Source organism: Lissotriton helveticus, chromosome 1_2 (assembly GCF_964261635.1).
Source record: "Lissotriton helveticus chromosome 1_2, aLisHel1.1, whole genome shotgun sequence".
NCBI lineage: Eukaryota > Metazoa > Chordata > Amphibia > Caudata > Salamandridae > Lissotriton > Lissotriton helveticus.
Window position 1 is genome coordinate 96,028,416 of NC_136058.1, and position 18,543 is coordinate 96,046,958.

At 41.9% G+C, this 18,543-nt stretch overlaps 1 protein-coding gene across 1 annotated transcript in view; it reads right to left on the minus strand.

The window, feature by feature from the left end:
* ROR1 (receptor tyrosine kinase like orphan receptor 1) overlaps positions 1-18,543 on the minus strand; it is a 715,144-nt gene that overhangs the window by 114,937 nt on the left and 581,664 nt on the right. The window contains exon 4 of the mRNA XM_078669199.1: positions 17,426-17,456. Coding sequence (XP_078525325.1) covers positions 17,426-17,456 — 31 coding nt within the window. The remainder of the gene's footprint in view (positions 1-17,425; positions 17,457-18,543) is intronic.

The window sequence follows — 18,543 nt, forward strand, 5'->3', positions numbered from 1 at the left end:
AATTATGTGGTATTTAGTGCTTTGGAATTATGTGGAGTGGGGTTGTCTGTAATGGAGAGTAATTATGTAGTATGGTATTTTGTGTTGTGGACTGTTATTTAGTTGAGTTTAATTTTGTGATGGGCTGTTGACTTTTCTGGTGTGATAATTGGAGGTAAGTAAACAATTTAATAAATAAAATGAATTTCGTTTTGCGCCCTGCATCGCAAAATGCGATGCAGCGCGCTACGAAATTCGTTATATTTCTTCAATTATTTACTTACCTCCAATGATCCTTATTCCAGTTTTTAGCACCCCCCACCTTGCCCCTCCCCCACCCTGCCTGTCTGCCCCACTGCAACTCCGTCCACGGGCCGCAGCTGTAGGGACAGAGCAGCATTTAAAATATAGACCAGCGTAAAACTGACTGTCTGCATTTCAATATAGAGGAATTGGTCATAGAAAGAAACCTGTATATAGATCCCCCCCCTTAGCCGAGGGATCCCACCGTTTCGGTTTGCAAAAACCACTACTTCCAACGTGCGAAAAATAATGGTTTTCCCAATGCTGGTTTTGACTTGAATAAAGACAGAGATAACACTGGAAAGAAGGGCCTGGGGAGAACAGCAGGACAGGTATCAACAACAATACACAGAGCAAGACGAGGCAAAAAAGGCACGTGCCAATCTACAGAGGGATTTACACACCAATAACAACAGCTTGAACAAAGCCCTGTGGCAAATTGAGAAGCAGTCAAGAAATTGTAGAGAGGGTGTATGCAAGGGGGGTGGTTTAACACAATCTGGATGTCAGAATTAAAGAACAGTTGTGGGAAGCATAGGATTAAGGAGTAGGAGGTTTTAAAAAATAATTTTTTGTGCAGTGAAAGAACAAAAGGATTGGATTAAAAGTTGGGAGGATAAGGAGAGGAAAAGAAGGTGAAGTAAAAGGTCTGCCCCATGGAGGGTTTACCGTGGGAGGATGAGTAATGACCCAGTGGACTCTAGAGGAGAGGAAATAAAATAACAAATGCATGCACCTAGAGCCAGAATCAATTAAAACACAGCTGCAAGAGCACAGCACCACTCATGCACAGCCTTTCTCCATTGTTCATCTGCAGAGTGTGGGTGTTGTGTAATCTTGCACAAATCTGAAAAGTTTCCGCCCAGGTTTTGTCTTTCTCCCGCCTACAGGTTTAATGTGGGTGTTGAATCCCAATGGTATGTGACAGTGATCTGGTGTGACTCCAGTCCAGGTTTTGCATTTCTCACTGTTCGTCTCGGGTTCTACACCTTCCGGCAATGCTGAAGAGAGATAGAGCAGGCAAGCGTTCAAAAATCAAAACTGAGAGAGGGAAGAAGGAATTCTTGAACCTTACACCTCACGCCTTAGAGCTGCGCTCCAGCGCATGGGAAAGGCCTGCCTACAACTTTATGTGTAGGAGCGAGGTGTACAGCTTCAGGGCCACTCACTCTGGAGACCAAGCAACAGAAACATGGCATGAGAGAGGGGGTGGGGGCAGGGAACAGGCGTCTCGGAAAAAAGCTTCTAACCTTTGACCTCCGTCTTTGAATGGATAGTAAATGTAACAAGATAAAAACATGATTTGCAACACCATTTACAGAAACGGACCTTGGAGCATTGAAAACACATCAACACTTCTGTACAAATGCTCTTAGAGAAAGGGAAAAGTAGTCTCTAATGCTCTTTTGGGACAAGTGCAAGGGTATCAGTAATGGGACACTGCTCTGTGCTGACAAAAAGGAGGGGCAAAGAGGAATGATTAACCACTAGGAAGAGAGGATTTTTAAAGGACACTGAAACAAGCCAATTAAAAGCTGTAAAACCACAAAGAGAAGTATATACTACAGTATTTACAATAGGTCTTGAAACTCGACCTAAAAAGGACTGATTTCAAAAGAAATGCTCTAGTTATACACTTGTCGGAAAAGCCAGTTTTTAAGAGCTTGTCTCAACTTTATGCAATTTTGGGCCATCTGCATATTCCAGAATTGGGGGGCCAAGACAGAGAATCTGGAACCAGCCAGACTTTTCTTTTAAACCTGGGTGCAAACAGAAAATTCTTAGAAGAAGATCGTAAATTCCTGTTTGGGGTGTATTTCATAAGTCTAGAGGTTATGAAGGCAGGGATCTTTAAATTTAAAGATAATACACCCCATTTTAAACTCAATCCTTTGCTCAATAGAGAGCCAATGGAGGTCCTTCAATTAAGGGGTAATATGACCGTGTTTAAACTGTTGCAATATTAGCCGAACTACCTGATTCTGGACCACATGGCGCCTGTAAGAAGAGTCTTAGGGAGTCCAACATATAGAGAGTTTGTGTAGTCCAGCTGAGATATGACCAAGGCAATAATTACGTGGATTAATGCTGTGCAGGTGAGAAAAAGAGAGGTTTTTTTTCTAATTCTGCAAAGCAACAAGATGGATGAAATGACTGCGCCTAGCTGGGGTTTCATTGATAACTCATTACCAATGATAACTTCAAGGCTTTTTGTAGATTTCTTTGGGGGCAGAGGATTCCCCATATCAGTGGGTCAAAATAAGGCATTCCAATAATCCATTTGGCTTTTTGTGATGATAATCTTGGCTTTCTACACATTGAATTTATGATGGTTGCTGTTCATCCAGTCACGGACAAAATGCATAGTATTTTGAAAGTTTCCATTATACAGTGGAGAATCATTCAACCTAAAAAGTAGCTGTAAGCCGTCTGCATAATTATAGATTACGCAATCCATATTTTTGAGCACATGAATGTGGAGGCGATGTATATGTTAAAGAGATGCGGTGAGAGGGAGGGGCCCTGGGGTACTCCACAATCCAAATGGGCTTTTGTTACCCTAAAAGGGATAAATCATACTGATTGGGAATGTTCCTTCAGGAACGATTTGATCCAGTCTAGTGTAGAGCTGAGCAGCCCCTCTGCCAAAAAAGTATGGTCAACCATGCCATAGGCCGCGGAGAGATCCAATAGGACTAATGCCAATGTAAAGTCTTCATCACACAACCAAGAAATGTCTTCTACCACTAAAAGGAATACTAATTCACTTGTGTGTGCGGGACAGAAACTTGACACAGCTCCAAATCTTTGTACTGTAACAGGAGTTGCCTCACGTATTGGTCAACTGGCAAAGATGTCTTAAACACTTCTGGATTTTCAGAGCCGGCAGTGAATGGAAACCCATCGCCTGGGATGAGTACGTAGGGGCAATTCCTGGGCTCTAATGGCTACAGGGCCACATTTACTGTGCCTGGTGAACTGGGTGGGTGTGGTCTATTGCACTAGCTTGATTGACTATCAAGTGCAGCAACAAGCCTTGACAGGATGTCACACAATTTTCCTATATGGGCATGCAGAATTTGCTGCTGTAAAGAAGTAATGTTTCTGGGTACTTTGACAACCCCAGACATACGTGAAAGGTTAAGGTCTCGCCTGACTAGTGCTTCTAAAGACTCCGGCCTTTTAGCCAAAATACTTTCAAAATTGTGCTATAAACTGATTTATTTTGTTCCATTTCTTAATAAATGTGTAGTTAAGGGTGTTCATCATCTTTTGTCCTTCAGTTGTTATCCTTTCAGTACATTAAAAATTAATAGCCTTTGTTGCCTCTTGCTGATGCTCTTAAGCTGTATAAAATTATATCTGAAATCACTGAACTATGTGTATATTGAATGTCTCCATAAGGATCACTGCTCTTGCTTTTTTCTATTTGGCCCACAATAAATATTATTTTGGAGACTATTTGCAGATGTTTTCCTGCAGAGCAGAACACTACAGGGGAGCATCAGGCACATTTACGTTAGTGTCCAGACAACATAACATGGTAATTATGTAATGTGGTAAGCATTAGGACCATGATTTGGGGCATGAAAATCAGTTGAGTGCCTGTGAAACGGTTCTCTCAAAAATGCATATTTTTTAAACAAATGTTTCAAAGCAACTCCCAAGACTCTTCTGTGTGTTTTTTTAGAATTGCCTTTCATTCTCCCCTGTCACAAAATGTTATTTCTGCTGAAGTCATAACTGATAGGAGAGTTCTCTCCGATAAGAGTTGGGAAAGCTGGTTTATATCAAAGCTAATTCTTATCACTGTACAGGAATATAAAATAAACCATCTGTTCAGTCAAGCAGAACACTGATATACGCCCTAAGATTATGGGGAATTGTAGCTAATGTGTAATAGCGAAAAGCTAAATAAACAGTAATTTTATGCACACCGCGTCTTAATTTCTATGGGCTGTACGAACGAAGTCCATTCCCAATTATTGTAAATTGGTTGCATGTTTCTCATTGCAGGCATATATGAGTTTCAGTACCAGCAAATTCCCATTACAAAACATTAAGTTCAAGATTTTCGGCTCATTGTAATCGTGATTCAGGTCTATATTTATTGGGATCAAAAGTTGTGAGTTCAAAATGCAAATATTCAATTTTCCCCTTTTTGCGTTTACACCAAAAATCTTTGCAAAATGTTAATACAGAAAAATTGTCAGGAAGATGTAAAACAAGTGATAATCCAGTGTACACACTACCATACCACATGGTCAGGGCCGGTGCTAGGCATGGGCAGTATGGGCAGCTGCCCAGGGCCTCGCTCTCAGCCCACCTGCATGTGGCTCCGCACCAGTGCAGCACACCTCCAAACCTCTTTGCCCCTACCGATCCATTGAAGAAAGGAGTCTGTTTGCAATTGGGCTTACAGGAGGGGGGCCCCCTCCCTGGGCCTCTGAGGGATGGTGTGGGGAGGCCTTGGGGGGGGACCACTTCATCTAGTGCCAGTTGCAAGGGGGCGCATTTTGCATGTGTGTCCTGCAATTAGGCCTCCTGCCTGGCTGCCCATTGAGAGACACTGCAGGACACCCATTGTCAGCACTTTACCTTCTGCACAGTTGTAACTCTCAGCCTCCAAGCTATTCTCACACCTCAGCCCGATATGAGCTGTGAAAGAGGTGCTTGTAGGTGGCAGAGAGGGTCGCTGCGGCCCAGGAGGAGTCACTAATGTAAATCAGAGGGGCCTTGCACATCCCCCTTCACCCGGGGCCCCAAAAATCCTAGAACTGGCCCTGCACATGGTATGCCTCTTCCATCCCATGGAACGTTTATTTGGTAGGTAATACGGCACCTTATAAATATTATGCCCAGCAGTAGTGGTAATTCTGTTGGTAGTATTACTGAGCCAAATATTGCTGCACACAATTAATGTTGTGCTGTTTAGAGAGTGTGTGGTGGTGAAGGAACAAATACATGGGGGGGCGTGGCTTGAGCGCCGCACAAGATGGCGGCTTGATAGCGGAGCTCCGCTAATCGCACACCGGAGCCGGCGCTTTTCTCCGCGGACACCGGACAGTTGCTGCCTTCGTTGCAATATTCTGCTGTCGGAATGTGAGGGGAGTGGAAAGACGTAAGCCGCTTTCCTCGCTTCCAGCGCAATGTCATCATTTTGTGAGTGAAGCGGCTCGCTATTGCGGCGGCCGCCATTTTCTCGCATTTCTGACGAACTTTCTCTTCAGACGGCAACCGCCGCTTCTTTGCCTACTTCTTCAATGTGCAGCACTCTCTGCCCTCACCCTTTTGCATTAATGCTGCGCATACATGCTTAATGCCTCTCTACTAGCTGCAGCCTTTTTCTTATTGTTTTTACTTTTTATGCACCACAAGAGCCATTTTCCTTCGCGCTGCTCCAACGCCTCACGCTGCTTTATTCTAATGGGCGCGCATCTTCAACGCAGTTCTCCATCTCCACGAGACTTGAAAATCTTATACAGAATTTCCTCTTCACGCACCCTCTGAAGTGATTTTCTTCATGAACTGTGGCTCATAGGTTATCTTATCTCTCCTATTGTTCTGCGTCATCGCTCACATGCTGACTTGGCCCATGTGATTGGATTGAATGTTCATGGATATGCGGTGTCATACTGTTCACGTATTACTTATCTTTTGAAGGTTTTTGTCCAGCATAAGGATAGTGTGTGGGTTATCTACCTATCTGCATCACTTGTCTTTCTCGCAGCATTGCTGGATACATTTTCACGTACACTTTCTGGACCCTTCCAACACTGGGGTTATCCCTTGCTACTTTACCATACACCGACCTTCCAGATTTCCGTGGTGCAACTGGTGTTTTTTCCCTTGCTTTTTTATGGGGAAATTACGTACCCTTAAGCTTACTGCTTCAAAGGCCAACCAACGTCAGTCTTCGGATTCTGACTCCACGACGCAGACCATGGATAACCCTGTTCCTCTCAAGTCAGATGTCAATCCTGGGGCCATTCCTAAAAATACTCTTTCAAGTAAGCTCCAACAACCTGGTTCGATGAAGCGTCTAAAAAACAACCCTCCCTCACCAGGTTTCTCGTCACAATCCACAGCTATGGATCTTATCCTTGAGGAGCTCCGTGCGCTCAAACCCTTCATGGCCGAAACTACTAAAACTTTGCAGTTTCTTCACGACAAGTGGTCTACTCTTGAATCACGGGTGCTTCTAGTGGAACAATCTACGGAGTCTCTTCACGCATCTTGTGCTAAGATTTCAATGTTGGAGAAAGATGTCTCTCTTCTAAGGCGGCAGACTGAGGAGTTGGAAAATCGAAATCGTAGAAATAACCTACGCCTTTACGGTCTTCCTGAACTTTTGGAAGGGTCAAATCCAACTGAGTTTTTCCAAACCTTTTTACCAAAAATTTTGGACCTTCCTCCTTCATCGTCATTCAACATTCAACGAGCACATAGATTGGGCCCTAAAGTTTCCGCCAAACCTCGAGGTGTCATCATGCTCTTCCTACAATACACTGACCTACTTCAAGTACTTTCAGCAGCAAAAGCTAAAAAACAAATTGTATGGGAGGGTCATCGATTGTATCTTTCTCAGGATGTGGCTAAAGTGACAGCAGACCGTCGGAAACAGTTCCTTGATTTGAGACCGCGACTACGAGCTCTTGGTGCCAGATTTGGTTTACTTCACCCGTGTCTCTTCAAAGTGACATATCAAGACAAGACTACCACTTTCGAAGACCCACTAGTCCTTCAGGAGTTTCTGCACCGTCATGAAGCCTACAGTATGGACACTGCAAGAGTAGTTTAATCAACCATGTTTTCCCACGCTGAAATACCTTGATGTGTTTTTCTGTTACCCTAACGTATCTTATTTTTGTATCTTACATCCTGATGTGTATCCCTTGCCTTGTTTGACCTTGTTCTAGTCATTTGCAGTTTATGTATTTGTTTTTCCATATATTCCGTTAATGTGCCTTTCATGTTTTCTCTCTTCCTACAGTTCCTCTTCCCATGTTTCTTCATCCCGGTGTTTCCTGCTTCCCTTCAATTTTGATCCTCTGCTGGCTCCCCAGGTGCTCGGTGGCGTGAGTTCTGTGGTCGATGTCGTCTTCTTCTGGCGTCGTCACCCCACTGTCTTTTTTGTTTTCTCTCTGTTGGTATGTCTCTAACATCTTCTCGCTTCTTTCTCTTTTTTCTATTGTTCTCTTCTACTTTTTTCATTCTTCCCTTCCTCCTATCATTTTCTCTTCTTCGCTCTCAGTATTTTCCTATGCTTCTTTCTCTTACAAACTCTATTTTGTATTTCTTATTATCACTGTTCTCACTTCTCCACTCACTTTCTACTCCATTCTTTCTTTCATATCATTTTATTGATGACTTATATTCCGTGTAGTTACTTGGAATGTTAAGGGGTTAAACAACCCCATTAAGCGTCAAAGAATTCTAACACATTTGACTAGGCTCAAAGCTGATGTTGCCCTCCTTCAGGAATCCCACCTTTCAGAACAGGAGGCTCTGAAACTCAAACGTTGCTGGGTGGGACATGTTTTTCATTCTCCAGCTCTGGGTAAGAAAAATGGCACCGTTATTTTATGTCATAAAAAGTTAACAGTTTCAGTTGTTTCTCAAGAATGTGATGTTAATGGCCGATGGGTTCTTGTTAACCTTCTTATTGATAAAATTCCTATAGTTATTTTTAACGTCTATGCTCCTACAGGTATTGATAAATTGTTTTGGCCTTCTATATCTGCAAAATTGGTTACTCTCAATGAACAATATGTTCTTTTCGGTGGTGATTGCAATCAAGTCCTAGACCCCTTTATTGATCGGAATTCCAGAGTTAAGTATGTTCCCTCTAAGATGCATTCTCAATTTACTACATCTATTCGAAATAATGCTTTGGTTGACATTTGGAGACTATGTAATCCTGATCTTCGAGAATATACATTCTATTCGCCCACCCATCATTCCCAATCCCGCATTGATTACCTATTCCTCAGTAAACCCCTAGCACAGCTTGCCACTCATTCAGACATTGGTTCCATTTTAATTTCCGACCACGCCCCCGTCTTTGTGGATATTGACCTTATCCCATTCTCTCCTCACTCAGGACGTTGGCGATTTAATAACTCTTTACTCCTCGACCCCACTTTCTGCACTCAATTTACTGCCTTTACCACTGAATTTTTTACACTCAATCACCTCCCCGACTCTCCCTTTGTCATGGTATGGGATTCCTTTAAAGCGGCTGCCAGCGGGTTTATCATTAATTTCGTTTCTCAAAAGAAAAAGCAGTCCGTTTCCAAGTCAACTCAACTTTTAGATAAAATTAAGAAATTGGAATATGCTTATTATCGTTCTAATTCTGAATCTTCTCTTCGCGACCTTATTTCTGCCAAATTAGATTTTAATAAATTTACCACTAATGCAGCCTCAAACTCTCTTCTGAAATGTAACTCACGCTACTATGGTGGTCAAAATAAAATGGGTAAACTTTTAGCCAATTATCTCAAGATACGAAAGGAAAGGACCAAAATTGAGTCTTTGCAAGGTCCGGCTGGTATTTCTCTGTTTAAAGACAAGGACATCTTATCTCAATTTGTCTCCTTTTACCAAACTTTATACACTCCTGAATCCAGTCCTGACCCTACTGATCTCTTTGCCTATTTTCAAGATATCCCCTCCCCTCCTTCCTCTCATGTTGACTTTAATTCGCTAGATTTAGATATCTCTCTTTCTGAAATCTCTCATGCTGTCTCGATCCTTCGTCGGGGCAAAGCGCCTGGACCGGATGGCTTCACCATCGAGTTTTACAATCATTTTTCCTCCCTTCTTCTACCTAAACTACTCTTGTTATTTCAATCCTTTGTGACTTCTGGATCCTCTCAGGGAACTTTCCAAGAAGCTTTAATTTGCTTAATCCCCAAACCGGACAAAGATCATACTTTGTGTAAAAACTATCGCCCCATTTCCCTGGTAAATACAGATTATAAAATTTTTGCCAAACTCATAGCTCTTCGATTAGACCCTCTATTACCAGAACTCATAGGCCCGGAGCAATCCGGTTTTGTTAAAGGTCGATTATCATCCGATAATTCACGTGTTTTATTCAACATCTTGAGTAAAGCCCCCTCCCTTTCGACTCCTCTAGCTGCCATCTCTCTCGACGCCGAGAAGGCGTTTGACAGAATAGGATGGGACTTTATGTTTCAAGCTCTTCGCTGGTTCGGTTTTTCCTCTAAATTCATTTCCCTTATTTCTTTACTTTATTCCTGCCCCCGTGCTTCAATATTTACTAATGGTATGACTTCCGATTATTTTCCCCTTCAAAGAGGTGTCCGCCAGGGATGCCCTCTATCTCCTCTTTTGTTTATTATAGCTCTAGAACCCTTCTTAACTAAGATTAGACGGGATGACACCATTTCGGGTTTTCACTTTGGTTCTCACCAACAAGTCAAATTATCAGTGTATGCTGATGATATTTTATTCTATTGTTCAAATCCTCACACTACCTTACCTTCCTTTCTTAACCAAGTTTCCTCCTTCTCTACTGTCTCTGGCTATCGTCTCAACACGGACAAGTGCGAAATCCTCCCTTTAAACCCTCTCTGTCACAAACATCTCTTTGATGACTCTGGCTTTTCTTGGCAACCTTCTAAGATTAAATATCTGGGTGTATGGTTCGCTCCTCGCCTCTCTGACACTCTTAAGTTTAATTTTGAGGCCCTTACCAATAAGCTTAATGTATCTATCAATAGATGGAACCCTCTTTTCCTTTCTTGGTGGGGTCGCCTGGACTCCATCAAAATGATGCTAGCACCTCTAGTCCTATACACCATCTCTATGATTCCCATTCGTATCCCGGACTTTTATTTCAAATCGATTGACTCTATTCTGCAAAAATTTCTGTGGAAGGGAAAGAAATCTCGAATAGCCCTCTCTGCTTTGAAAAAAGACAAATCCCTCGGTGGCGTCAAATTTCCTCATTTCAAACTTTACCACAAAGCTTTTTCCTTAAAACAAGCTCTACGTTGGCTCTCTTCTGATCTTCCTTCTTATCCTCCTTTATGGTTAACATTAGAATCTTCTTTCCTTTCCCCTTATGAATTTAATGAGGTTCTTTCCTTCTCCTCTAATGTTACATCTCTCCGCTCCCCCATTATCTCTCACTCCCGTGCTCTTCTACAACCATATTTACTATCTTCTTATCCCTCTACTTCCTCTACCCATACCCAACCTATCTGGCATAATAAACATCTTAAAATCCGTAATCGCTCAATTTACTGGAAATCCTGGCATTCTCTTGGCTTAAAATGGATCTCTCAACTTCTTTCTGATACTCAACTTCTCCCTTTCCACTATCTCCAAACTCAATTTTCGTTACCTTCCTCTTCTCGTAAACAATATTTATCACTCATTCCTTCCCTCACTCAATACCTTTCTTCACTTCCGGACACTAACTCTATCCCTACCACTCATCTCTCGATTTCTAATGCCCTCGACCATTCACTCTCTGCTTCTTTTCTCTATAAATCTATGCAATTTTCTACTGTTCGCACTAAATCTAGGGTTGAGTTGGCTTGGGAAAAAGACTTGTCTCAAATATGGCCTTTCACGTTATGGGATAAGCTTTGGTCTAAGCTTCACTGTACATCCAGAGCTGCTAACACTACCCAAACCTTATTTTTTATTTACAATCGCACTCTATTTACTCCATTCCTTCTGTCATCTTTCTCCTCAGACACCCCCTCCACTTGTTGGTCCTGTCCATGCCCTTTGGCTGATCTCACACATATGCTATTCGAATGTCCTCCCATTTTGCGTTTCTGGCACTTGGTTTGGTCCCAACTTCAAAAGATTTTCAACCTTAGTTTTCCCTTCTCCATTGTCCATGTTTTCCTAGGTTCACTTTCCCCTGTTTTCATTGATTCACCACAGAAACATAAATTGTTTGATCTCTTGATTGCCATTGCATTCCACCATATTACGTCACATTGGAAACAGGCTAACGATGTTTCTTTTAACGCGTGGTGGAACGCAGTCTGTTTTAACCATCGTCTAGACACCAATTTTGTTTCCCCTATTTCTTTAGCAATTAAACGTGACCTATTATGGATCCCCCTTACTGAATATTTATCCAGAATCACCCATCTCCCCCCCATTTCTTCCATTCGTAATGTTGAAGTTCAAAAACCACCGTGAATGCATTTTTCAATTTTCATTGTATTTCAATAATGTACTTGCTTACTTCTTATCACTTATACGTTTTTATTAATCAGCTTATTTCCTTCACTTCCTTATGTTTATGAACATTATTACGTATCCCTTTTTATGTACAGTTCTATTCATAGATTCTGCCATTTTGTAAGAGAGTTTTCTTGTTTTTCGTAACATATGATTGTTTTTTCACTTTCTGTCATTGTTTCTTTATACTTCAATAAACTTCAAACTTAAAAAAAAAAAAGGAACAAATACATGTAGCATCTGAATCCACATGTGTGTAATGCGAAGTGCAGATGGCTAATTGATTAGAAACCGTTTCCTGTGCTAAATATAGTAGCTTTAATAGTGAAAAAGCAACAACTTAAATATGGAAAAATGTAGCAGTCTTCATACCTATATATTCAACTCAGCAATCGTCTGCTATGATCTGTTAATGTTTCAAGCCTATGATCTTACTAGTATGGGGACTTCATCACGACAACCTTGTATGGTTATATGTTGGTGTCATCGTTACAATTCAATAAGGTAGAAAAGTGGCTATCAACAACCGTATCATCTTAAAAATGGAGGAGAAACTCATCGATAATCGCACCCTCAGATGCAGCACCTCAGTTAGATGACCAAGCCAAATTTAGTTGCAAGTAACATGAGGCAAAGTTTGTAAGAATGCTGGGCCTTCAACTCTGGAAAGCCCTGAAAAGAGATATCAAGAACTGCAAGTACGCACTAATGATAAATGCCTTCAAGGAGATTAAAAAAAAACATCCTTTTTGGGGCTCACCAACTGCACTCATGCCCCACTATCAATTGCGTCATAAAAAAATAGTTGTCTCAAATCTCAAGCAAGAAAGATCAACATTTACCTAGACTTCAGGACCCGAAGTCTCACAATTATACTTACAGGCGTTGTAAAGTGGCTGTACAGAGTTGTATTAAAAAATAAGTAAACTTGACTTTAGCAATAGCCGTGAGTCATCAAGATGACTTGCTGCAACCGGTCAAGAGCAATGTCAAGCCTGACGATAATGCAATATCTAAAATGGAGGTGTGGTGCCAAGGTTAGTAAAAACATAGGCTGCAGGTCCAAAACACATACATAGAAGAGGCGGGTTTACATAAGTGTGGGTGACATACAATGTTTCCCAAGTCAAAAGCCAAGGTCAAAGCCTCTGGAATAAACAGCAAATTGATCATCCTTATTTGCTTCTCATACTCTGTCCCAAAGCCATTAGTTCTATGTTGTGCACCATTTATGTGTTAGCCTTCTTGCTCCCTCACATATTTGCTTCCTCAATCCTTCATTCACACAACTCAGTGTTGTGTTTAATCCCTTCCAGCTGGCCCTCTATTGTTGTCATGACACAGAGACCATTCTGCAATGCCTACAGCAGAAAAAGCACAAAGTAGAGAACACAAGTTATCAATTTCAAGGTCGCTCATCACCTGGACGCCTGTTACCTAGAGGAGAAGATTACATTTTACAACCAGACTAACCCCTTCGTTTGGAATAAATGATAAATTAACTCCGAAAAATACAATGGAGCTAGGAACACATATCTCATTGCCTAAGAAAGACCTTTATTCTGAAAGCATCTTCAAATAGCCATTCACTGCAGGAACAAAACAATTTTGTTAAATAAATGAACATATTATATCCTGTGATTTGAATAAAGCTCTCTCTCTGTACAGCATGCCTGATCCCGGCTTACAGTAGAGCGGTTAAGCATATTATTTGATGTATATCAGTCCCATGTTGCTCTTTTTCATTTCTGAAAAGCTTCTAATGCGTTGTACTTAAGCCGCAGGGGGCAGGAGCCCACTTAATGTCATGCCACATTATTTCTAGAATATTTTCCATCCTGATTACGTCCCGGTCTAATTAGTTATGGGTTGAAACATCAACACGCTTACAATGACTAAGTCTGAGTACTATTGTTAGACTTAGGGATGTACTATAATGCACCTGTCTCGTCATTCCCGTACTGTATTTATACTAAAACAATTATTATGCATTTAGTGCGTTATTAATTGTGTTTGTGTGCATACACCAGCAGTAACCACTAAACCAAATTCCTCAATACTTTGTGACGTTCTGTGTATACATAATATGCAGTGATTTAGAATAAATGTTTCTGAACTTACAAAAAAAAGAGTCCACTTAATGTCTCTCATTCTGCGCTCCCCATTAGTATCTCAAAAAAGTCACTCAGGACAGGGCGCCGTGTACTTTAATCTCTGTTAAAATCTATTTGCCGAATGTGAACATTCAGTTCTACATGCTCAAAAAAATGTAATAACTCAGACCCTCAATGCATCTGTTAACATGGCCCACTCCTAACCACATCCCACGACAATTTAGGAACATGTGCTTGTAAATATGAGACAAAACTAATGAACAGATAGACCTCTGTAAAAATGAGCCTGTGGCGCCATTTTCTTTCCAACAGAGAACCACACACTTCTTGCTGTTAACAAGATCTATAAAGTTGACACGCTCTGAAGTCAGGGCCCGGAGCCCTTTAACAGCACTTGAGGCACCGCCGCGTTCACCACTTGACATGGCCAGACACACGGGCCTAGCATGTTTCTAATTATCTGGATAAATAGTGTCACACCTCATAATCTTTTTTACAGTCTAGTATTTGGAGATTAGTGCTTTACGCAGCAGGTGATCGCATCTCCCTGCCATCAGTCAAGGGACGCGCCATTCCAGAGAACAAATTGACAATGTCATCATGACCTTCGCTTTGTGCCCTTTTCTAAGAATTAGGAAACAAATAAATACTTAAAGTTTATTGCTTCACTGAAAGCTTGTTGTGGGCCAGTGAAGGTTTATTTCCTTATTTAATGTTTGCATTAAGTTGAATAAACAGGTCCTTCAAGGGCGGACCCCCCCTGCCTCCCCCTGTCTCCCTCTGCCAACTTGTGGCTGGCTTGATTGACACACCGGAGAAACAATGGCTGCACTGTTATGGCAAAAAGGCAATTGTCCTCTGCAAACCATATTGGTTGACCTCTTCACCGGGTGGCCTACATAAAGCCACAGCCATCTGATTAACTGCATGTGTGCAGATGACTGAAGGTTAGGAGAAGAAACTACAATGTTCTTAATTCTTATTTTTTGCAGGAGCGGCCCACGCCGGTAAGAGAGGTGGGCAGGTTGGGGAGGGTACGACAGATGACGATGAGGGACAATTAAATAAATAAATAATTTCCCCTCGTCGTTGTCTGTCGAATCCCTCCTCCCACCCCGCCTCACCGCTCTTACCTGCATGGGCCGCTCCTTATTTTTTGTAAAAAAAAAGGCAATGCTGCTCAGCTGCACTAAGAAGAACATGAGAAAAGGTAAACACCGGAAGTAAAGGCTGACTCAACACTTCTGGAATCATCAAAATGTATGTTCTGTATTCTATATTTTCTATCTCAAATTCTGTTTTAACTTCACCCACCAACCACAAGCTTCCTCTGAACTCCCAATTCCCACCCACGAATTGCCGCAGTAGCTTTGTGAACTTAACAGGTAAACGCGCAAAACATATAAATCCAGATTCAATTTAACACATCACTGTACTTTTCATGTGGGTTCATTAAAACTGCGGCTTAAAGCTGTTCGCCACAGCTGTGCACCGTTCATGCATTATAATCAAGTTTGCATTGCATTCACTCTTTCAATCAAGTGAACAAAGGCCTTCTCACACAATATACAACAAGATTTCGCTGACAGTGGTGTGTCCTTTTACAGTAAGTCATGTGAAAATAAAGCAGAGAAAAAACAGGAATACAAAAGAGGTTGCCTGGTCCCAGAAGATTGACCAGATTTATGGGAACTCAGTAATGTAAAATTCCCCGAAATGGAAGTATGCAGCAGGAGAGCAGGGTTGGGTAAACAACCTCTTTCTGCCTGACCATGCTGCCTGGCCCTAGCATGTTTCATGCCCAGAAATGTCATTTCTGTTGGGACTTCAAAGGAGGGCCCATGAGAATGACAATGCAGAATGGGGGCTGTTGGGTTGCAAGTTAGGTTCCCAACAATAGGAAGGTGAACCTCAAAGCCCTTATCCAAATGTCCTAGCTGGTCTCAAGGAGTCCTGCCCATGCCACCCGCAAACATAAGCTCAATTAGGACCATTGGTGGAGGCATGGGCAAACCTATTTTGATTGAGGCATGTACCAATGTAAGTGAGGTTTGTCAGTTGTGAAGTAGGATCCTCCTTTCTGTCTATTCTGCTGCCTGCAGTAACTCAAGGAACGGAACCACCGCAAAGCAGAATCATGAACAACTACCCTGGAGAACCTATTCCAATGTGTCATAAATGAATGAAGGCCTATTAAGTACTCTGTAACTACATACTATATCTTACTGGAGTTCTTAAAAGTTGCTATCTGTTTTTATTAGATGTTCTTTTTATGTATCAGCTCGTCATTTATGTTTATCTTTCATATGTACAGTGCTCTGAGACCCTTGGGTCATGTTCGTGCTTTATAAAACACCATACATAAATAAATAAATAAATTACCAATCATACAGTACCAGGCAGTGCTTCATGGGGGTCTGGTGTGCTGAAAGCAAATGTGCTACTCGTTTAATTATCTTTGACCTCCACAACTATTTTTTTGTTGTTTTTGTTTTGAAGATTTATTAAGAACAATCAATCCAAAACCCTCATATGTCTTAAGCGGGGAACATCCTAAACAACGACTCCGGATCAACAAGTTCCGGAGTCACGCAAGCCGAACAATGACTTGCACGAATGACTTAGCCTGAACCACGGTTCTGGTGAAGACGGTCTAGTGTTTGGGATGAACAGTCCTGAGGAGCGTCAGAGGAACAGGAGATGTAAGAGGGGTTCATAGTGGGGAAGGGGGGTTGGGTGTTAGTTTTTAGAGGGTGGGAGGGGGTCGGGGTAGATTTTAAAGGGTGGAGGGATTTGTGTTAGTTTTTAGGGTGTTTCGTATTCGTTATTAGGGGTTGGGGAGGTCGTGACCATTTTTAGGGAGTGTGAGGGGTTTGTGTTAGTTTTTAGGGGGTGGGAGGGTTTGAGTTAGTTTTAAGGGGGTGGGGATTTCATATTAGTTTTTAGGGGTTGGGGGTTTGTGATCGTTTTTAGGGGGTGGGAGGGGTTTGTGTAAGTTTTTAGGGGTGGGAGGGGTTGGAGTTCGTTTTAAGGGAGTGGGAGGGTCGTATTAGTTTTTAGGGGGTGAGGGGTTCCTAATAGTTTTTAGGGGTTGGGAGGGGTACAAGTTTGATTTTAGAGGGTGTAAAGGGTTAGTGTTAGTTTTTAGGTGGTGGGAGGGGTTAGTGTTAGTTATTTGGAGGTTTGGGGGTTGGTGTACGTTTTTAGGGAGTGAGAGGTGATGCGCTATATAAGTGTCCCCTACATTACAGAATGAGCCTGCACAGCATTGGTTTAAGCGCTCCCATCGATCTATCTTTTCCTAAACCGTTTTCCATCTGGTTGAGCGCCAAGATACTCCATGGAGTGATAGATGCGCTATATAAGTGTCCCCTACATTACATTACAGGTGGGGGGTACGGGCCAGATTTTAGGGAGTGGGAAGGGTTCGGAATAGACTCAATATAGGGCAGATTGTGAGTGGCACAGTAAACATGGGGCAAAAACACAGCAAACTGTGCAATACTGTGCAATATCTCCTCATCATAATTGCAAATACCAGAGTTATTAGCACATTTTTGACCACATTATACAGTCAGACATTACTTGAAATGGGTTTACAAATATATTATGTGGACTATTAGCCTTTTTGGTTCAGACACCCTTTATTTAGCTATTATTTTAATAACAAAACCACAACACTCAGATTTGACACCTTAATAAACAAGCTGGACACCCCACCCCACATTCCTCATTAAGGATATAATTTGTTGGCAAGGCACACTTTGACTGGCATGCAGTGTTACACTTACGGTGATCCAGGGCTCGATGTTGGAGGTGGACCTAAAAGCATAAAGTAGAAGAAGAGGTTAGCAGAAAAATCTAACATTTGTCTATTGTATTATCATATTGATTGTTGACCCTTTGGCCGATATAATACCAGTTATGCAAACAGGAACTGTTTAAGTGAGACATCAGCTGAAACCATTATGAACAGTTGAACGCCAATAGAAACCATTAAGAACATAAGAGTTCAGATTGTGCATAATTTGAATTAACTGAAAATCCTCTAGGGTTAAAGTCTATCTTTCTCCCAACAGCACCCAGTGTAGTGTATTAGGCACATAGTTGTATGATCACTGATGGTTGCTCCCAGAGAAGATTCAAGTAGTTCCATTGTGGGACACAAAAAAGGCTAATCTAGACAAAGTATGGCATGAGTCCTACCCAAGACCCTGCGTTGGAATGGCAGAAAGGAAATGCCTCAGCGGAGAATGTTGTGATATAAGTGGCAAAATCTGACCACTGTCCTGAAAGGTGGGGTCAACAATAGGGAGCCAAGAACTCTGGCAGAAACCAATCAGATAAGATGATAACCTAAAGATTATAGCCAGAGGTACTTGGCCCATAGTTCACTGTGGTTTCCAAAGCCCACAGCCAGTGCTATCAAATGTCGGGGGTGCCAAATACCAGTGTGCATAGTCTTGATGCCTCTTTAATACACCACCAGACACTCCCTGCACCTTGATCTTACTCTTGCAGGACTCTGCTTTCTGTCTTTGATACTCTTTATCTGTGTTTCTCTTCCTTCTTCACCCCCTTGAATATTTTCCTCTCTCTTGCTCTAGGTCAAGTGCCCAGTCTGCAAAAATGTGTGCCGATGGGTCCCACCTTCAATCATCGGCTCAAATTAAGCACTGATGTGAGTACACATTTCATTTAAAAAATGGACGGGAATGTAACTACTGGCAGGGAGAGAAGCCATGATTTCCCTCCTGTCAAAGAAGAATTCTGTGCAATATTTTAAGATATTACCACCACACCTAGTGATACACACATGCAAGGAGCCAATCAATCTGTCAGTCTGTTGGTCGCATCCACTCATCCATCTGTGGCCTCACATTTATCCATGGGTATAAATAATGACGTT